Source organism: Chlorocebus sabaeus, chromosome 12, assembly GCF_047675955.1.
Source record: "Chlorocebus sabaeus isolate Y175 chromosome 12, mChlSab1.0.hap1, whole genome shotgun sequence".
NCBI classification, from domain to species: Eukaryota; Metazoa; Chordata; class Mammalia; order Primates; family Cercopithecidae; genus Chlorocebus; species Chlorocebus sabaeus.
The window spans coordinates 110,704,642-110,725,135 of NC_132915.1; the positions used below are offsets into that span (position 1 = coordinate 110,704,642).

At 62.2% G+C, this 20,494-nt stretch overlaps 1 protein-coding gene across 6 annotated transcripts in view; it reads left to right on the forward strand.

Moving 5' to 3' along the window:
- The window catches only part of RXRA (retinoid X receptor alpha), a 116,273-nt gene that overhangs the window by 72,593 nt on the left and 23,186 nt on the right, over positions 1 to 20,494 (forward strand). For all 6 annotated transcript variants that reach the window (XM_008005736.3, XM_073022086.1, XM_073022085.1 and 3 more), the window contains exons 2-4: positions 4,916 to 5,166; positions 11,394 to 11,544; positions 12,182 to 12,361. In XM_008005736.3, the coding sequence (XP_008003927.1) occupies positions 4,916 to 5,166; positions 11,394 to 11,544; positions 12,182 to 12,361 (582 nt within the window). The remainder of the gene's footprint in view (positions 1 to 4,915; positions 5,167 to 11,393; positions 11,545 to 12,181; positions 12,362 to 20,494) is intronic.

The window sequence follows — 20,494 nt, forward strand, 5'->3', positions numbered from 1 at the left end:
GATGCCCCACCAGGGAGCCCACGGGACCCCACCACACGCTCCCCCATTTGGAACACCGTCCTTCCCTCCGCCGGGCTTCCTGGGGCCCCGAATTGGATGGTCCGGGTGTCCTCTGTTGTTCATCTAAACAGGTGGCCTGATCCCTTGGTCCCAGCCTGTGGCCTGCTCAGACCCTGCCACGACTGGCCCTGCAGATTCCAAAGGGATGTGGAGACTTGAGTTCCCCTCTCCAAGAGCCAGAGGTTCCCTGGCTGCCCAGGAGGGGTCTAGAGTCCTGAGGGCTCACCCCCGCCCCAACCACAGTCGGGCTGGCATTTCCTGCCACCTCCTCTGCCTCCCCCGCCTGCCAGGCAGAGGCCGGAAGGGAGTTGGTGGGGGTTCCCCAGGCTTCCTGCTCTGGGGTCCAGGCAGCAGAAGCATCCTGGCACTGGTGAACGTTCTGGAGGGAACTGTGCAGCTTAGGAATTTTGGTCAACAGGGATGTCCCTTCCCACTTCCAGCAGACCCTCTGGGATGTGAGTGTCCCTGGGGTCCTGAGTGGTGCCTGCATACACCCGTGGTGGGAATTCACCATCTTGGGGAGCAGCCTGTGCCATTACTAGGCAGCAGTCAAGACAAAGAACATTCCTTAGTTCAAGTTACTAAACCTGCCGCTTAGCCCCCGATACTCAGGATCTGCCATGTGAGGGCCCAGGGAGCTGCTCTGTGCCTGCCCTGGGTGCTGGGCATTCCAGGGCAGTCATCTCTGGTACATGGCTTTTGTTCCCGGCTCCAGGTATCTGCACTTTAGAGTCAGTTTTGTGCCAAGGGGGCGATCACTCCACCACTTCCTCTGTGCAGGATAAAAATCTAGTAACTGTGTGAGGCGCGTTGGCCCATGTAGGGCTGCTGGGCACTGCCCCTGCCAGGATCAGGGCCTGCTTTCTTCTCTTCCATTTAGCCCTGGAGGGCCCTGTGGGCTTCCTGAGTCCTCCTTGCTTGGAGTTCGGAGTCACACTGATTGCATGTGGTCCCTAAGGGGGTACGGTGGGTGTGAGGGGTGTGAGGCTGTGCGATTGTGGGGCCCTGTGTGGCTCAGGTTCTGAGGTTGCCGGATCCCGCCATTCAGTTTTGCCACTCAGGCCCCTCTGCCACTCCCTTGAGCGGGGAGGGTTGTGTGTCTGCTGGCTCCCAGGTTGGGTCTGATGCTGTCCCTGTGGTCTGGGTCACAGAAGCCAGTGGAGACCAGCTGGTGACAAGCGCCCCTGCAAGTCCAACGTAGGAATTTTTTTTTTTTTTTTTTTGAGATGGAGTTTTGCTTTTGTTGCCCAGGCTGGAGTGTGATGGCGTGATCTTGGCTCACCGCAACCTCTGCCTCCCAGGTTCGAGCTATTCTCCTGCCTCAGCCTCCCAAGTAGCTGGGATTACAAGCATGCGCCACCATGCCTGGCTAATTTTTGTATTTTTAGTAGAGACGGGATTTTGCCATGTTGGCCAGGCTGGTCTCGGACTCCTGATCTCTGGTGATCCACCCGCCTCAGCCTCCCAAAGTGGTGGGATTACAGGTGTGAGCCACCACGCCGGCCCCAAAGTAGGGTGTTTTAAGAATAACGCCTGTGGGAGCCACCTCTTATCAGGGGTGGGGACGGATAGATGGCCTGGAAGAGACAGAGCCCGCACGTACATGCACAGGGCGCTTCACTGCGAGTAGAGGATGTCGAGGCATTTTTTGCCTCTTCTTTTTTAATATTTTCTTCCTGACCAAAAAGCATCTCTCTCCAGAGGATTCCAGAAAACACACCCAGCCTATTGTCACCCAGGCTCTGGGAAGGTGTCTGCTGTGGACAGAGTCTGTGTAAACAGGAAGGGCTGGGAACGGGGCCCAGGGGCAGCTGGCTTAAATAATTCAGCTCCTGAGGTGGCCTGGAAGGCTGTCCCAGAAACCCTCCAGTCCCCTCCTCCAATTCAGAGTCCCCTGACTCCCCAGTCTTCCCAGATTACATCTGGAGCAGGGGGTGGGGTGGAGAAGCTGAAAGAATCCAGGAGTGACTTCTCCCATGGCCTTAAAATTCCCGTCTTCTTCCCAGAGACCAGGAAGAAAGGTGGGCGGCCTCCCCAGGGGTGCCTGGGGCCTCAGGTCGGGCCACTCCAAGGCCTGGCTTCTGAATGCAGTGCTGAAGTCTGGGCTCCCTGCATGGCCTGGCCTCCTCCCAGGTGCTCCCAGGGCTGCCCGGTGGAGATGCCTGCAAAGCTGATTTGTGCACAGTCGTGCTTTCTTGTCCCTTCTGCCTTGAAGTCAGCATAGTGCTTCCCTGGGTTGACCTGGATAGGGAGGGCCCAGACTGGGTCCAGGCTCAGCCTATGTGGACTTGGGGCCGAGCAGAACTCACTGCTGAGTAGGTGTGCCTGTCTGCATTTCACAGATGAGGAAACTGAGGCTTGGTAAAGGAAGAAGCTGACTCAAGTTTCCTCTGGCAGGGGTCAGCTGAAGGTGGGTGAGGCAGGGCTGTGATGAGGCAGCTGTGTGGCATTCCCAGGGTCCCGCAGTGCCCTGGTGGGCATGGTAGTGGTTGGCAGGCCTAGGGGCAGCTGCAGGTTTCTGGGAGTGTGCCTTTGGGGCAGTTCTCATCTCACACCTTCTCCATGCCTCAGTTTCCCTGTCTGTCACAGGCCAGTGGTGGTAGCTTCTCTGAGAGTTGCAGGAATCAGTAACATCAGGTTATGCAGATATTTCATAGACTTATGTGAGCAACCTGATTTTGTGTTTGTCCCGTCTTGGAAACACTCTTTTGCCTGCCTTCTCTTGTCAGTGCCTAGCTGTTCTCTCTCTGGCCTTCTGCACCTGGGGATTCTGGATGTGGAGACTTCTGGGCTGCACGTGTTTGACATCTACATGTGGGTCCTGCCTGTTCTCCTGGGAGTTTAATGACTAATAGGGCTGGTTTGCAGTACCTGTCTTTGCCAGTAGGTGCCACCAACATCTGGTTCTGGAATGCCTTAAGTCTGCATTTTTAGTTCAATGAAATGGCTTATTCCCAATATTGTGAATAATAAAGGTTTCCAGTGGGTCAGGCAAGGCTCATTTGCTGGTGGGGTCTGTCCCCAAGTGCAATGGGGCACTAGTGACAGCCAGGCCCATGCAGTGCTGGCTGAATCAGGGCAGTGCTGGCTGAATCTGGCATCCAGGCCTCCTTTTTGCACCTTGCTTCCTGGGAGGGAAGCGAGAGGGGGTGTGTGGCGCAGGCCTGAGGCTGCTGGATAGGAATGGGCAAATGCTCCTGAGCAGGGGTGAGCACAGGGTGGCAGAGCCTCTGTGTTCCTGCTGCCTCTGAGCTGGCCTTGGACAGCTGCTGGGGGCAGCAGAGCCGTGTGCGATAGGAAGAATGCCGGCTTTCGATGGGGTCAGGACTGACCCCAGTCCTGATGCTGCCAGGTGGTGGTGGCATCCTAAAACTCATGCCATGTCCCCCCAAGACGCAGGGTGCACAGGAGGCAGATGCCCGTGAGAGACCTGGCCCAGGGCTTCCTCTCGCTCTAGCCTGGCACCCAGCAGGTGGGCCAGTGCCCTGAACACGGCTGCTCTGAGGCTCGGGGAGGTGAAATCTTCCCGGGGCTGTGGACGGGTGCGGCCAGGGGTGTCCCCTGACCTACAGCATTTGGGCTCAGTCATAGCCACTCTGTGTGTTCATGGTCCTGCTCGACTCCTCAGAAGTGCCTGTGATTGCCGCAGGTCAAGGCACGGAGGGCCGGAGAGGCCGTTCTGCAGATGGGAAGGCTGAGGCTCGGAGAGGAAGAGTGGCTTGCCCCATGTGCCCAGCCCGTTGGAGGCAGGGTGGGGGCAGGCAGGCAGTGCCTCCAGCTCCCAGCACGTGCTGCTGTCTGTGCTGCCTTGGTTGGGCTCTGACATTTCCCAGTGGTCTGCTCAGGCCCATGGGCAGTGGATTCGCCACCTAGGAGCCTCCTTTCCGCTGTGCCAGCCTCCAGGGTGCGGGGGGCGGGGGGCACCTCCTGAAGCACGGTCGGGGCTTTGAAATCCGAGATGAAAGGTGGGAGTTTGGGAGGTCCCAGCCTCTCCTGTGGCCTCTGTGGGCTGCCCTCTTGCTCCTGGCACACACCCAGGCCTGGCACGAAGCCACTCAGCAGCATCCAGCCCACCACCCACACGGGAAGTGCCCCGTTCCTCCCCTCTGGTCCCCTCAAACAGACCTCAGAGCGTGGAGCCAGGGGCCTGAGCGTCTGCTGCCCGGGCTAACACTGCTGTGGCACCTGAGCAGGCCCAGGCAGCGTGGCCTGCTGGTTAGGGCCACAGACATGGCAGTGGTCAGTAGGCGCTGCCAGTCCTGGCTTGGCCACAGGCAGCTCTGAGTACTCGGGGCCTGGCTTCCCGCATCTGTAAAATGGGAGAATCACAGTGCTCACTGTGGACCTCCCAGATCCACGAATTCACCCACACTCAGCACTGACCAGGTCCTGGTACACGGCAGGTTCTCGGAGACACCAGCCTTTATGCCTGTCATGATTCTTCCCAGACCTTCACCTTGAGTCCCTGTGGAGATGGGCGGAGGGGCTGACTGACCAGTCCCGCCCACCAGCCCCTCCTCCCTCTGCTTTCCCAGGTGGAGGGGGCTGGAGTGCTGGGGGTTGGAGCGACCCAGGCAGGCATCCTGGGGCTCACTCACAGTGGGTTCTTCCTGCGTCTGCCGCAGGCCCAGCCTAAAGCCGGGGTCAGGCGCAGAACAGTGTCTTGGAGGGGAGCTCTGGGCACGCCTGGCCCCTAGTGAGTGTGAGTTCGCGTCAGTGAGCTGTGGAGACCAACGGGGCCGCCTGAGGGTGCCGGGGTCTTCCTGTGGGTGCGTCTGTAGCTGGGGAGGCAGGTGCCTGGTGAGGCCCGGCGTCACCTGCACTGACCACTCTCCTGCGGCTTCTTGTCTTGCAGATTTCTCCACCCAGGTGAACTCCTCCCTCACCTCCCCGACGGGGCGAGGCTCCATGGCTGCGCCCTCGCTGCACCCGTCCCTGGGGCCTGGCATCGGCTCCCCGGGGCAGCTGCACTCTCCCATCAGCACCCTGAGCTCCCCCATCAACGGCATGGGCCCGCCCTTCTCGGTCATCAGCTCCCCCATGGGCCCCCACTCCATGTCGGTGCCCACCACACCCACCCTGGGCTTCAGCACTGGCAGCCCCCAGGTGAGTACGGGGCTGGGGCAAGGGGAGGGGTGGGCCTGGAAGTGGGGCCGGGGTGGGGCTGTGGCTTCAACTGCAGGGCAGCCGCCTCATCTCGAGGCCTCTGGGAGGTAGGTGCTGTGGTCTCCCGGCTTGAAGCAGAGTATACAGAGCCTCGGGGAGCAGCCTGCCGCGGGGGTTTGAGCCCAGGTCAGGCTGACTGCTGAGCCTGGGCCTTTGGATCATCAGCTGAGGTGCCTTGCAGCTGGTTCTCCGCCCACGTGGCCCCCTCCCATGCTGGAGACGCAGGACTCCTTGTTCCCATGACTGGGGGGCTCAGCAGAGAGAGGCTGTGGCCTCCCCCACGCCTAAGCCTGCTTCCCCAGAAGCCTGTGGCCGCGCAGCCCGGGTCCTCCCCCGAAGTCTCTGCTCACACCCCAGCCAAAGGGCCCCCAGGGAAGGCGTGTTCGGGCTCAGGGCAGCTGCACCCTGCTCAGGGATGCTGGCCCTGGGACCTGCAGTGGCCGGGTGTGGCAGCGGTGCTCCGTGGTCTTGGCTCCCCCATGGCTCTGTGGGCGCCTGGCCGTCTGTGGGGTGTGGGGACCTTTTCCACAGTTGAAGTTGGCTCAGTCGCTTCTCCAGCTCAGCCTGGCCCTTTGGGCTGTGTCTGGATCAGGAAGGGCTGGTGCCTGGCAGAGCCTGGCACAGTCCGGGTCTTGTCATGGGGAACTTGGAGACCTGGTCCGTGCTTCCCTTCTTCCTTCTTACCCCGAGTGCCTCTCGTGGAGTTGTGCCCAGCCCTGGGGTGTCCCGTCTGTGAGGGTGGAGGGCGAGGCTGGGTCTCCTCCCCTGGCTCCCGGTGGTTGCTTATGGATTTCCACCTGGCTGGCCGGAACCTCCCGGACTCCCACTCGGCCCTCCCTCTCCAGGGGCTCCCCGGATGAGCAGGGGTGCTCCTTCTGCTCTGAATTTCTGTGTTTGGGTTTCACCCTTTGTCCCTAGTAGCTGAAGGCTCCATGGCAGAGTTTTGGTGCCATCTCGGGACAGCCCACCAGGGTGGGACTCGCCCTAGCAGCTCCTCTGCCCACATACAGCTGACAGTGCCACATGTGTCCTGCGGGCTCCCAAGCCCCCTGCTGCCCTGCCTCTGTTTACCTAGGGCAGGCACTAGGCCCAAGGGATTGCACGTGAGGGGGCCAGGAGGCAGCAGATGGTCACCTAGCCCCAAGCCGCCGTGCTACTTCCCAGGTAGCCCAGGACTGTTCCTGGACTAGGACTGGGCTGTGGTTGGGGTCTGGAGCCGGCCTACCGCCCATCCACCTAGGCCTGTTCAGTGTCGGTCTTGACCTCCCGAGCTCCTTTCCCCTCGAGAATCTTACTGGCTTTCTGGGCCAACCCCATCAAAGCCCCTCTGCTCTGGGGGATGTGTGCAGAAGAACTGGGGCCTCTGTCCGTGTCCCTCTCATATCACCTGGCCTTCCAAAAGCAGTCAGCAGGCCCAAGGTGCTGGCACGAGGAGGTCTGGTCGTGTTATTTTTAGCACACCAGCCCTGCCGCTGCTCTTGCTGGCGGCACGGTGCCCTGTGGCGAGAGGGTGATGAAGACTTGGCTTCCGCCTGTCCCTTGGCTCACTAGCCAGCACCTGCTGGGTCTCAGGGACCCAGGATGCCCCTTGCTAGGTCCTCCCAGGTCTGCCGCCTGCCCTGGACCCCAAGGGGTCTGTTGCACAGTAGGTTACCCGCTGCGGGTGGCAGTGGTGCTTCCAGAATTCTCAGGGGTGCCTGGTGTCCTCGGCGCTGTTGAGCCCTTCTCGGGGAGGGGATGGCAGCACTAGGTGAGGAGGTTTTTCAGTGCTGCTTCTGGGCCGTTCTCTGTTGTTTCCTGTGCAGCCAGCTCCTGGCACAAAGTAGGGGCTCGTTGAAGCCAAGTTGCTTGGGAGTGAGTGGTGCAGGTCCCTTTGACACTGGCGAGGGCCCCCGAGGTAGGTGTGGGTGAGGAGCAGACGCGGGTTGCCCCGGACGTTCCCTGCCCGGTCGCCGTTGGCGTCGGTCTGCCGTTGGGCTGTGGGTCTCACCCGCAGTTAGTTTGCCGTGGTCTGAGGCCCGTGCTTGACTTGGCCCTGGCTCCCCAGAACCCATAGCTCCTTCCCTGGGGGTTGAGTCCAGCTTCGAGGCCTCCGCAGTTTGTCTTGGAACCCTGGGGTTCCTCACATTCATGGGAGTGTGAGGACGGTTTCAGGAGGGATGTGCCCCCACTCCTAGCCCCAAAACCACAACCGCAAAGTCAGAGTCGCTGGAGTCAGAGAGATTCTCTGACTTCTGCTGCTGTTGGGGAGGGCCAGGCATTGTGCCAAGCACGGCCTTCTGCCTGCTCAAATCCACGGCAGGAAGGGCCTTCCACGTGGCCGCGTCCAGGCCACTTGACCCCTCCTGGCGGGGAAATAGGAGTCTGGGGGGGCTTGGGTAGAGCCAGGCCAGACCGCAGCTGCCTGGCCCCTGAGCTGTCCCAAGTCTCTTCCCTGGTCTGGAGGCTCTACCAGAGCAGGCCTGGGGGACATTCCCCACAGTGTCCCAGAGCCTGCCTGGCTGCAGCCGGCGCAGCTGGGCACGTCGCAGGTATTGGCGGAGTGAGTCGGCGCCAGCTTCCACACAGTACTTCTGAGTGCCCAGCCTGGAGCTGGACTTGGTGTCAAGGCCTCTGAGCTCCCGGCAAGCCTCCTGACAGCAGCGCCTGCCGGGGACCTGTGGGGCTGGGATGGTGCACAGGGAGGGTGGACGCTGAGCGGGCTTCATGGGGTGGGAAGCAGGGCAGCACCGGCGCCCACCCACCAGGGACTGAGGTCAGAGGGGAGTGTGCAGAGCTGGTTTGCTCCTGCCTTGTTGGACAGATGAGGCCCAGCAAGGCCCGTGGGCCTGCTCCTGGCGCAGGGTGGGCTTTCCCCAAGTCCGGGCTGGTGGAGAGACCCTGCAGGGGCTCAGGAAGGAAGGGTGTGGCGGGTGTGAGGAGAGAGCCAAGAGACGGGCAGGAGACCTGGGTGGGGCATTGAGGCGGCGGGAACTGAAATAAGTGCCAAGGATCTGAAAGGGGAAATGGGATGGCCCCCACCCTGGCCATGCATGGAGTCCTGAAGCTCCAGCAAAGCAACAGTGACGGCCTGGCTCTCTGGGGAGCTGGAGCAGGGAGTGTGGGAGGAGACCCTGGAGAGCTGGGGGGCTGTGGAGACCGCTCAGGGAGGGACAGACCAAAGCAGACCCCGGGGGTGGCCCTGTGCTGCGCTCCAGGGGCTGTAAGCCAACCTGAGGCCCAGCAGCCTGGGGTGGGAAGGGTGGAAGAATGCGTGCCTGGCCTCCCCGTCCTGGCACAGCCTTGCTTCTGCAGCCTGGACCATCTTCCAGGTGAGCCCAGAGAGGCAAGGTGGGTGGCCTGAGGGCCTGCAGCCAGGATGGGTACCTCAGCCCGGGCTCCGCTCTTCTCAGACATGAGGGGGCTCCCCGGGCCCTGGGCTCATTGGGCTAGCCAGAGCCTCTGATCTCCCTGAGGTCTAGGGGAGCCAGGGATGCACCCTGAGTTCAGCACGGGACCTGGCTTGGCCGTGACACTGAGAGGGAAGGTGACCGTCTTCCATTCTGTCCTGCCTGGAGTCCCTTTCCTGGCCAGGGCTGCTCTGGCGCTCCCTCAGTTTACCCAGGGCAGGTGCTAGGCCCAAGGGACTGCACATGGGGGGCCGGGAGGCAGCACGTGGATCCCTACCCACCCTAGGTGTTTTGGGGCAGCCTAGAAGAGGAAGTGCATGAGTTCCTTTGCTTTGTGCTTCTGAGCAACCTGGACCTGCAGTCACGGCCTATGCTCCCTCAGCCTCTGGCCCAAGGACCCCCTGCTCACATGCCTCGGTGCCTTCCCAGTGCTAGGGCACACAGCGAGGGTGCCCAACACTTCCTGCTTGTGGACGCTTTTGCTGCCCCTGCTCTGACCTGATCCCGCCCTGGCTCTACCTACTTCTTTCCTTTTTTCAAACAAGCCCTTTGCTTCCCCACCTCTGAGCACTGGTGTGGGGGCCCTTCTGCCTGGGACCCCCCTTTCTTCCTCCCAGTCCCTGGCCCGTCTTCTCCCGGAGACTTGAGTCCTCACTGTAGCCGCCGGCCTGCCTGTAAGACAGCGAGTTGTCTGCCAGCTCTGCTCTGAGCCCTGCCGCAGGGAGCGACTCAGTTACCTGCACATCGGCTCTGAGAGGCACTGGCCGGGTGCGGTGTCTCACGCCTGTAATCCCAGCACTTCGAGAGGCTGAGGTGGGAGGATTGCTCGAGCCTAGGAGTTGGAGACAAGCCTGGGCAACATAGTTGAGACCCCGCCACTATTTAAAAAAAAAAAAAAAATAGCTGAGTGCAGTGGCATGCACTTGTAATCCTAGCTACTCAGGAGGCTGAAGCAGGAGGATCGATTGGGCCCAACAATTCGAGGCTGCAGTGACTATGATTGTGCCACTGTACTCCAGCGTGGGCGACAGAGTGAGACCCTGTTTTGGAAAAAAAAAAAAAGAAGTAGGCACTAACGTTGTTCCAGTTTTGCAGATGAGGAAACTCAGGCTTACAGTAATTAAATAATTTTCCCAGTGTCCCAAGAGAATGGAGGAGGCAGGCAGAATCCGGAGCCAGGGATCCACCTCTGGGGCCTCCAGTGCCTCCAAGTGAGACAGCGACTAGACCAGAGAGCCCTGGAGGGCCGGGCAGGGCCTTGTCCGCTGCTGCATGGGGCAGGGCCAGCCGGGCACTTAGTTTGGGCGAGCTCTGTCCCTCCAGGGGCTTCACTTTCGCCTTCCGCAGAGTGGGGGATCATGTGTGACCTTGGCCAGCCCCTGACATCCCTGAGCCACAGCCTCTGCATCTGGGGTCCCCAGGGTTTTCCATGCAGGGAGTGGCAAGTGTGGGTGCAAAGCCCAGGCACCATGCCCCTCAGCAAACATCTGGGGCCTTCTCTTGCCCCTTCAGTTCCCTCCCTTCTCTGAGAAGCGCACCTGGTGCCTGTGGACATGAACACTGGGCATTTGGCGAGTCACACGGTGGCCACCCGGTTCTCCGGTGACTGGAGCCCCCACTGTGGCACCCCCACTGTGCTGAGTTGTCACGGGGGACCTCCTGGCCTCTTGCAGCCCACCTGAGGCCTGCGGGGACCAAGCATCCTCGCAAAACCTCACAGCCCACCTGGGCAGACCGAGGAAGAACTTAGAAGCCAGAACCAACTGGGGCTGGAAGACTCATTCCAGGCACCGAGGCCCGTGTGGAAGGAGGCTTTGGGGTGGTTTTTGCTTCGCTTGCATTGAGCCTCAAACTCTTCCTGTCCCGTGAGAAGGGGGGATGGGATCTGGAGGCCTGAGGAAGGAAGGAGGGGAGCTTCCTGCGCACAAGCGGTGGCAGGGGTTTGCAGAAGTGGAGGCTGGGGGCTGCCTGGCCGAGCGCTCAGTGCTGTGCGCAGCCGGGCTGGCTGGCAGGATGCAGCGGGAAGCGCCTGTGGGTCCTCTGCACTGACTGCAGAGCTGGGTGGAGGCAGCGGAACCAAAACTGCTGTGTCACTGCACGCTGCAGCTGTTACCAGGGTGACCGGGTGAGTTTCCCACGCTTGCCCGGGCGGCAGCGTGCGGGCTGGCGGGTGGGGCGGAGGGGTGTGCGGAGAGGCCAGTGGTGTCGTGCCACCCGATGCCTGGGGGTGTCCACTCCCCTCTCCTGTGTCACGTGACCAGGACCCCTGCCCTGCGGTGTGGTGGGGTACATGTGTGGTTCTTGGAGGGTCCCCAGCCCTCCTCCGTCCTGGGGACTGGGCCTTGGCGTCCTCATCTGTGGGTTGGGACCCCCCAGAGTGCCTGCCTCATGGAGTGTCCGGGGGCACCCAGCAGGGCTGGGCACTGCCAGGGGCTCAGTAATGAGAGGCAGCTCTCATTTAGGTGGGCAGTGGACGGGGGGTGTGAGCAGGGACCGCCCATGTGTTGGGGGGTTGCCCAGGGGTCCTTTGCCACAGAGGCCTGGGGTCTGCTGTATGCGAGTCCTGGGGTTGCTGCAGCCTCTGCTGGCCTCGCTCAGCACGCACAGTGGCCCCCCTGCTCCGGAGCAGCGTGGCGGGTGGGGGGTGCGACCCTCTGTAGCCTTGGTGTCTGTGTGTGAAGTGGGGGGTACGGCTGCACCATCCTTGCCGCAGGGCTCTGGGGGACGTACGGACGAACCTGGTGTGCACCCCACTGACCGCTGTGGTTGCCCCCCCAGCTCAGCTCACCCATGAACCCCGTCAGCAGCAGCGAGGACATCAAGCCCCCCCTGGGCCTCAATGGCGTCCTCAAGGTCCCCGCCCACCCCTCAGGAAACATGGCTTCCTTCACCAAGCACATCTGCGCCATCTGCGGGGACCGCTCCTCAGGTACTGCTGCTGTGGGGGCCGGTGGGACAGGGTTGTCAGGCCACTGCAGGGTCTGGAGGCCTCCCCAAGTCACCCTCCTGTGGGCCAAGCAGGACCCAAGGCCAGGGTGCAGGGAGGCAGGCGCCTGGGCCATGGCCCACCTCCAAGGCTCCACGAGGCCATTCCAGGGTTCTCACGTCTGTGGGACAGCGTGTGTTGGGTGGGATGGGGCACAGGGCCACCTGAGGCTTCCGGAGAGGAGGTGGCTGCTGATGGCAGGGTGAGTGTGGGGGCAGCCAGCACCGTGCCTCCTCCCTCGGCTGGGTCTGGGCAAGGGGCCTGTGTTGTGCCACTGCCCCCCACAGCCTGAGAGGGAAGAACAGGCTTCACGGTGCAGACACAGAGCAGGTGACTTGCCAGGGGCTCTGGTCCCTGATGAGCTGGGATTTATCCCTGCCCCACTCCCCAGTTGTCCTCGGAGGAGCAGAGAGGGCAAGGCCAGGGCCCAGTCTGAGCCCAGGCAGGGGTCTGGAGACCAGCAGGTCCCTTCCTGAGGCCTGGCCCGCCGGCTGGCAGTGGCGGCATTGGAGGCGGGGTGGGCTGCCTGCCGGCGCGGTGGCTGCTCCCCAGCCCTGCCCTGCCGTGCCCTGTCCCGCAGGCAAGCACTACGGGGTGTACAGCTGCGAAGGGTGCAAGGGCTTCTTCAAGCGGACGGTGCGCAAGGACCTGACCTACACCTGCCGCGACAACAAGGACTGCCTGATTGACAAGCGGCAGCGGAACCGGTGCCAGTACTGCCGCTACCAGAAGTGCCTGGCCATGGGCATGAAGCGGGAAGGTAGGCCACGGCGTCAGGTGGGGGCGCGGGCAGGTGTTGGACAAACAGTGGGGCCCGGGCCTACGCATGGACACCCAAGATGGACAACAGGGAGCGAGTGGCCTGGACAGAAGCACAGCAAGGCCGAGGCAGGAGTGGCAGCGGGGCCCGAAGCGTGGGTGCACATGGGCCCTGGGCGGCATTTTCTGGCTGGCGTTGGCTGTCTGGCGAGGGGATGGTCAAGGAGACCTTCAGGTGGTGCTGCTTAGGTTGGAGAGGTGGAGCAGGGGCGTCTTCTGAGCTGTTGGATGCCAAGGGTGGTTCCGGGCCGGCTTCCTCCCGAGGCCAACTCTGCTGCACCCCTGCAGGGCCGCCGGATGGCCCCCAGGCTCTTGGAGCAGTTCCTCCTTTCCTTGCATTTTTGTGCCGGTCTTATTAACAAATCTGTGTTGGGGGCGGTTTGCAGGGAAGGTCCCTCCCCCGATGTCACTGCAATTGTCAAGTCAGACCTGGGTCAGAGTCCCGGGCCCCACGGGCGCTGTGACTTCCCAGCCCTGGCTGGCTGTGGACCTCAGTGTCTCCATCTGTCACATCCCCTTTCCTTCTCAGGTTTGGCGATTCCTGGCCTCCGAGTGGGTCCTTGGGTCATGGTTTTCTCACATGTTTGCGGGTGTGCCTCGATTCTTCCCATTGGGTCCCATGCCCTGGGCTTTGTGGGGGTGGGAGCTGCTGTCTGGGGTGAAGATCTGCTGGTCTGTCCCCGTCCCCCCAGCTCTGCAGGACGCCCTTCCTCTGTCCTCTGCCGTGCTGCTCCCAAGGCCCCATACCTGTGTGGCTGGTGTGTCTTCCTTCCTCCCCGCCAGCCCATGGTGGGGTCCCCAAGCAGGATCCAAGCCACTGTCTCACCATCAGGGATGTCCTGAGTGGTAGCCCTCGTGCTGCAGTTTCATTTCATCATCTCTTGTGTGTGCCGTCTCAGCCTTCACGGTTCTGTTGAGAAATCAGCGCCTCTGCCGGGCCCCGCCCTCCCGCAGGGTATCCTCCTTGGGCCGTGAGGCTGAGTGCGACGTATGGGCTGGCGTGGGGTCCTTGTGCCCGCATAGCAGAGCTGCCTTCGAGGGCTGGCGTGGCCATGCCCAGTGTTGCCAGTCAGGCCTTTCTGATAGGGATGCATGTTTCACAGAGTGCTGGCGTGTGCTCAGGCCCACCCTTTGCTGTGCAGGCTGGGAAACCTAGGCCAGAGGGTTCAAGCCTTGTTCAGGGTCACATGCTGGGCTCTGGCTCCCATCCATACCTTGTTGCTTTCACCAGAGGGCAGAAGAGCGTGTGCCCAGCCTGGAGAGGTATATGCCCAGCCTGGAGAGGTGTGGGCCCAGTCCGGTTCTTTTGGGTGCCTGGTGTGGGCAGGAAGGCTTGCTGTGGTGGCAGGTGCAGCTTTGTCCCTGGAAGATGGAAATTGGGACAGTGGCAGGCACTGGTAGGGTAGGCAGTGGCCAGGGCCTCTGTGCTCAGGCGTGGAGACTGGCCTGTTCTGGGGTGGAGGCCTGAGGCATGGCCGGAGCCGGGTGGGGAAGGCCTTGTGTGCAGCCTGAGCCTGGCAGTTTCCGAGAGGATGCCATAGCACAGACAGCTTGGTTTAGCCGAGACCACTCTCAGATGCTGGGGTCTTCAGGAATATGCCTGTGAGCTTGGTGGTGGATGAGAGCACTGTGCATGGCTGGTGCTGGGCCTGGGCCTACAGCAGTGAGCTTGCTGTCCTTTGGAAATGATCACCAGGCTGGGCGCGGTGGCTCAAGCCTGTAATCCCAGCACTTTGGGAGGCCGAGACGGGCGGATCACGAAGTCAGGAGATCGAGACCATCCTGGCTAACCCGGTGAAACCCTATCTCTACAAAAAATACAAAAAACTACCCGGGCGCGGTGGCGGGCGCCTGTAGTCCCAGCTACTCAGGAGGCTGAGGCAGGAGAATGGCGTAAACCCGGGAGGCGGAGCTTGCAGTGAGCTGCGATCTGGCCACTGCACTCCAGCCCCGGCGACAGAGCAAGACTCCGTCTCAAAAAAAAAAAAAAAAAAAAAAAAAGAAAGTGATCACCAGATAACCGAGGGGGGGCCCCAGGGTGCAGCCGGTGCAGACTTAGGGGAAGCTCAGGCACTGTGGGAGCCCAGAGGAGGCACCTGACCCTGCCTTGGGCACCCGGTGAGATTCAGGCAGGCAGGAGGGCTGTTGACGCCTGAGGAATGAAAAGGTGTCGGCACCGCAGGCCTGATGCAGGGAGCAGTGTCCATGAAGTCTGAGGCTGCCATTACACCTGGCCCTCAGAAGTCAGGGCTGGCCTTTCTGAGCCCTGTCCCGGGCCCTCCAGGCTGCACTGACTCCTTCCTAAGGCCCTGCAGCCTGGTCATCCATGTGCCTGCGATCATCAGAGTCCAGCTGCCTGGGCCCCCCAAAGCCTGGGGATGACACCCCATCCCATCTCAGTGGAACCGTGCAGTGTTGGGGCTGGGGGGACCTGGAGTCACCTGGTGAGACCCCTCCCCTGGTGCCCATCGGTGACTGGGTCCTGTTAGGAGCCCCCCCATCTGGGGGGCCACCCTGGACACCCCTTTCCTGATCCCCACGCGTGGTCTCACTCACCTCTTACCTGCGAGACAGAGAAATGGGGTACAGAGAGGTGAGCCGTGGGGAGGTCTCAGGGCCAGCACCAGGCGTGGCGCCTGTTTCTTGCCGGTCCTTCCTGCTCTCTGTCCTTCCTCTCGGCTGTGCACAGCCCTGGAGACCGGACTTAGGGCTGTGAGAGAAAATGCTGCTGTCAGTGGACCCCCTCCCCTTTGCCTCCAGCAGGATTCTGAGGCAGGAACTTGCTGCGGAGCGCTCTTGCCCCAAACACAGCTGCAGAACTCAGCCTCGGCATGGAGGGCGCCTCTGCGTGGGCGGCGAGGAGGCAGTGAGGCCCCCGTGCCAAACGTGCCCTGCTGCCAGTGCCTCTCCTCGTGCACAGGGGGGGTCTCTTGCCTCCCCTACCCTGGCTGTGTGGGCTGCACAGCCAGACCTGTGGAGCGCCTTACTCTTGGGCAGGGACAGGGCCCCAGGTGCAGTCTAGGCGCTCGCCCTGCAGGGACCCCACACAGGACCAGTGGCTGGGAGGGCTTGGGAGGCACCCTCCTGCCCCGCCTGCATCTGGCTCCAGGTGGGTCCTGAAACGTGGAGCCTCCCTCTCTCCTCCTGGGGCAAACCCCTGCAAGGAGGGCTCCCTGGCAGCGGAGGGCAGGGCTGTTGGCTGCATGGGTGGGGCATTGCAGCAGCCCTGGAGAAAGCTACGGGGCCAAGTTGGCCAACGCTGGGTGCCTGTGGCCCAGAGCATGCACGATGGGAGCTGTCGGCTCTGGGGGCTGAGCCCTCCTGAGTGTCAGGCCCCTGGCAGGCAGCTACGCCCACTGGCCTTGATGCCACATGGTCCCTCGGCCTGGTTTGTGGTCAGACTCCTAGAAACTGAGGGTGGTGCTGAGGCGTCGCATCCCAGTGCAGTGCTTCGAGGACATCGCCTCGGGTTGGTCCCAGGGCTGGCTGAAGGCAGGATGGCCCAGGTGCCCCCATGCGGTGACTCTGCCCCCGGCAAGGGCCCACTCTGGCTCTGGGGCAGATGGGTTCCCACCCCTATGCTGTAGGGTACCACAGGCTGATAGCATCTCCGGTTGGGCAATAGGGCCTGCACGCGCAGGCAGCCACCAGGAGGGACTCGTTCCGCAGCATTCCCGGGACCAGGGGTGGGCAGAGGTGGGGGGACGTGCGTGGTGGGTGTTGTCCCTCTGCCAAGCTGAGCCTGGGCCTGTTTGCTGAAGCCGGGGGTGGCAGGGCTTGGGGGCCCGGAGGCACACGTGCTGTGATGGGGAAGACAGGCCTCACGCTTGGGGGTTCCCAGTCTGATGGAAGAGACCTAGCTTCCACCCAGGGTGGTGGAGAGACACTGGCCTAGAGGGGGCAATGCCTGCCCCCCATTCTGCTTCCTCCTCCTCCCCCAGGAAGGCTGCTCCCCATTTCCTCCCTGCCTGCCTTTGCTTCCTGTGCCCACCCTCCGGCTCTGAAGGATTGGGTGTGGAAACAGCAGTGTCTGGCGTGTGTGCATGTGTGTGTGCACGTGTGTGTGTGTGTGTGCGTGCACTGCAGGGATGTGGCTGGCCCCACAGGTCTCTGCTGTGGGAAGGGAGCCCCGGCTGGGCTCACGTGTGGCCCTCTTGCCTTCTGGCCTGTGACACTGGGCAAGCGACCTTGCCTTGCCCGGTCCTCAGGTTCCTCATCTGTGGTGGGCTGGAGGCATCAGGAAGACCCCTGAGAGCTTGTGATGAGAGTGCTGTGCGTGGCTGGTGGCGGTCATGTGTGGGTGTGGGTGTGGTGTGTCTGTGTGGTATATGGGTGTGGCTGTGGTGTGTATGTGTATGTGGTGTGTGTGTGGTGTGGTATGTGTGTGTGTGTGTGTCTGCATGGTTTGTGTGCACGTGTGTGTGCACAGTTCTCATGTTCTGATGCCTTGCTCTAGGTTGAAGCCCTGGAGGGAAGGTAAGCCACTCCCTTTAGAGACTCTAGTTTGCCGTGTGGCCTCTGGCACCGCTCTCTGGGTCTCTGTCGCCTCACCCTTAAGAGGAGGCCAAAATGGTTTGGCGGACTTCAGTCCTGCCTATCTTGGGCCCAGCCCCGGGCTACACAAGGGACAGAGGAAGGACTCAGCCATTGCCACTACCCAAGGCAGAGGAGCCAGTGGGGCTGGGGATGCCCTTGGGCCCCGACATGCCTGTCTCGGAGCCGTCTGCCCTTCCCCAGACCCCCTCCCTCCTGCTCGACCCTGGGGGGCTGTGGCAGGTCAGAGATGTCCCTTGCTTCTGAGGGGCTGCTGCACCCCAAGTCCTAGGCCAGCTTGTCTCCAGAGGCCCGGGACCCCACGGATGCTGGGGAGGGGCCGCCTGGGCAGGAGTCTCAGTTCTTCCTGGGAGCACTGGGCTGCGACGTGTGAGCCTCCTCTGCCTCCGAGCAGCCTCCTCCCTGCCTCCACTCCGCCTCCTCCAGCCGCTGCGCTCGGGGCTGGAGGGTAAAGAGGCTCTGTGTTTACAGACGCCTCCCGCCCGGCCTCCGGCGCCAGCGGAACATGAGTCAAGCATGACTTCGTCTAGAAGGTGATTGTGCTGGCAAAGCATAAATCCCGGCCCCTCCTGCCCCCCAGCCTATAAATAAAGCGATCATATTTATAATGATGCTGGGCAGAGCTGCCGGGCCCTTCACAGCTTCAAAGTGCTTCACAAAACACTCGCTAATTAATTCTCGGCTGCCCTGGCGGAGGAGGCAGGTGCCAAGGAACCCAGCCCCAGGCGCCTGGGGAGGAACTGGCAGCGAGGCCCCTCGCTCAGGGCCACCCTTGTCTGGGGCTCCCCATGCCCTGGGGCTACCTCTGAGCAGGAGAGAATCCCTGGCACTGGGCCGGGCTGGCGCGTGGGGTGGGAGGCTGCGGTGACAGCTCTGAGCACCTCCAGGCCCCCCGTGTGCTGGCACTTCCTCTTGGAGCCATCCTGGGGGTGAGCGTTGTCATTCTCGTCTTGCGGACGAGGGAGCCGAGGCGCAGAGAGGTCAGGGGACTTGGCCGGAGCCATACGGCTGCTCGGGCTGTGGCAGGCTAGCAGGCTAGCAGGCTGTGTGGGGCTGGGGTTGTCAGATCCCAGGGCCTGCAGCTTTAGGCTGCTCACTGTCTTGAGCACTCAGCCCTGCCCCTTTGGTTCTCAGAGCCTCAGCTTTTCCACTGGGGAGACAGCAGTGCCATCTGTGTCTTGGCACTGAGACTTTAGAATGCTGCCCTTGCTGCCCATCCTTAGGGTCTCAGGGACCTGGGCCAGTGGAGGTTCCAGTCCGCCTCAGCTCAGATGCTGGCTGAGATCTGCGTGTGCGGGTGCTTCCTGCCCCGGGGGCTGCTCAGCGTGGGTGTGGTCGGTTCTATAGGCTCAGGACCCTGTACAGAGGGTTGTGTCAGTAGTGACCCTGCCCCGGATGAGCACTGCCCTCTGGAGGGCTCATGGAAGTCCCATGTGGGGGCTGACTGGAGCGTTCTGCAGCCCCTGCCAGACCGTTGCCATTTGCCCACCAGCCCTGCTCGCCATCCTGCCCCCACCCACCATCGGGTTTCCAGTAGGGCCAGGCCTGTGTATGTCGACTGCGGGGTCCCTGGCTGGCCCCTCGGCCTGGTTGGTGCATCCTGAAGCCAGGGATGGGCCTCCTGGCCAGAGTCTCCCTGTGTGGGTGGAAGTCCCTCGCTCAAGCCAGTGGGCCACGCTGGAAACTGCTGGCACAGCGTGGCTGAGAGGCATCCACGTGCAGCTGTTGCAGAGCTGTGGCTGGTGTGAAGGGAACCACGCAGGGCTGGGGACCCTGGGCCTGGGGGTGTGAAGGGAGGGGCTTGCAGAGCCCCGAGACGGCTGCTCAGTGGAAACTGTGGCTTCGGGAGAAAGTGGTGGCTGACACCGTGGCGGGTGGGGCAGGGAGGGTGCTAGAGGCACAGATCGTTCTCCCACCGTTTTCCAAACCCATCTGGAAGCGAGAAGGTGGGAGGGTGGGACGAGACATGGTCAGTCCATGGGTGGCTGGTGCCTGCGAGGACCCCAAGGCTTCCAGGTTTGTGTTCTGCCCACCCTCGAGACATCCTGGACACAGACCCAGAGAGGTGGCAGCTCCAGGAACCCCTCCACCAGGCCATACTCTTGGGCCCTTAGGAGGGCACCGTCGTAGGCCTTGGGCTCTTAGGAGGGCACCGTCCTAGACCAGGAGGAGAAGGGGCCTGGGTCAGGGACTACCCAGCCCAGCACACTGGCAGGAGGACACAAGGGAGGGAGGAATTGCCCCCAGGTCCGTGTCTGAGCTCGGAGGAGATACGGCGGGAGGGTCATTTCCAGGGTGACAGTGGAGAGGCCTTGACTAGAGTAGGGGCGTGGAACTGTGCTGGACAGAGGTGGCTGCAGGACCGGATGGTCCCTGTTGCTTTCCTGGCTCTGCTGTTTACTCACTTGGACAGTCATTTTCTCTGTCTCAGCCATAGTTTTCTCATCGGTACAATGGGGTAATGTGAGTGCCCACCCTGTGGGGCTGTTGGGTGGTGGATGGAACAGAAGGAGGAGGTGGTGGGGTTGGGACCAGAGCCCCAGCTCAGGACTTGCAGGGAAGGGGACGTGTCTCGGGGGAATGGCCCGTAAGCCAAGTGGATGCTTCTGTACAATTTCCATCTGGGTCCCACTCTGCCTCCCGGCACTTCTGGTGAGGGGTCCCCAGATAGGCTGACAGAGGGGCTGAGGTGGCTCCCTCAGTGTTCAAAGTGGACAGTCGAGGAAGGCAAATCCAGGTGGAGGGAAGCTGGGGGCAGGAGGAGCCGCATGTACCTGGGCAGCCAGGGCTCATGCCTCAGGCCCCTTCGCTGAGCGCCCACCCCCGGGGCTGATCAGAGTCAGCTGACTGGAGCCCATGCCTGATGCAGCTCCTGCTGCCTGCAAGCATCGCTCTGTTTTACCTTAATGCTCGGCCTCTGGTTCCACTGGAGTGGCTGCTTCCTGGAGCGGATTGAAAGGCATCTTGGTGCCCTGCTTGGGGCATAGTCGGTGGAGCTGGGTGGGCCTCTGTGGGGCCAGGGTAGGGCTAGGCGCCTGCCCTCCGTTTCTGGCAGGGCCTAGTGTCATTGGGAGGGGCGTGGGGTCTGCAGGTGCACGGTTTCCTGCTTACCCAGGTGTCTCTGAGCCTGTCACCTCCTGGATATTCCCCTTGTCCAGGCCCTCAGCCAGCATGGGTGCCCCTGTGCCGCCTCATGTGTGTGCTCTGCTCTGCTTCTGGGCCTTGGCAGGGACCGTGTCTCCAGCCTGAGCCATGATTCCTCTGCAACCTCCTCCTCTAGTCACATCAACACCTCTTCCAGGAAGGCTTCCTGGTTCTCCCTGAGTCCATAGACCATTTGGGCCTTTCTCACCCCATGTTGAGGTCCCTGCTGCACTGTCTCCTGCCAGGCCCCAGGCAGGCTCCTGGTGTGAACTTTAATTGGAATGAATGCGAGTTGGCTTCTGTTCTCAGAGCACACAGCCACACGGCCAGGCATGGGGCAGAGACGGGGTCTCCATCACCCAGCGCTGGTGGGGAT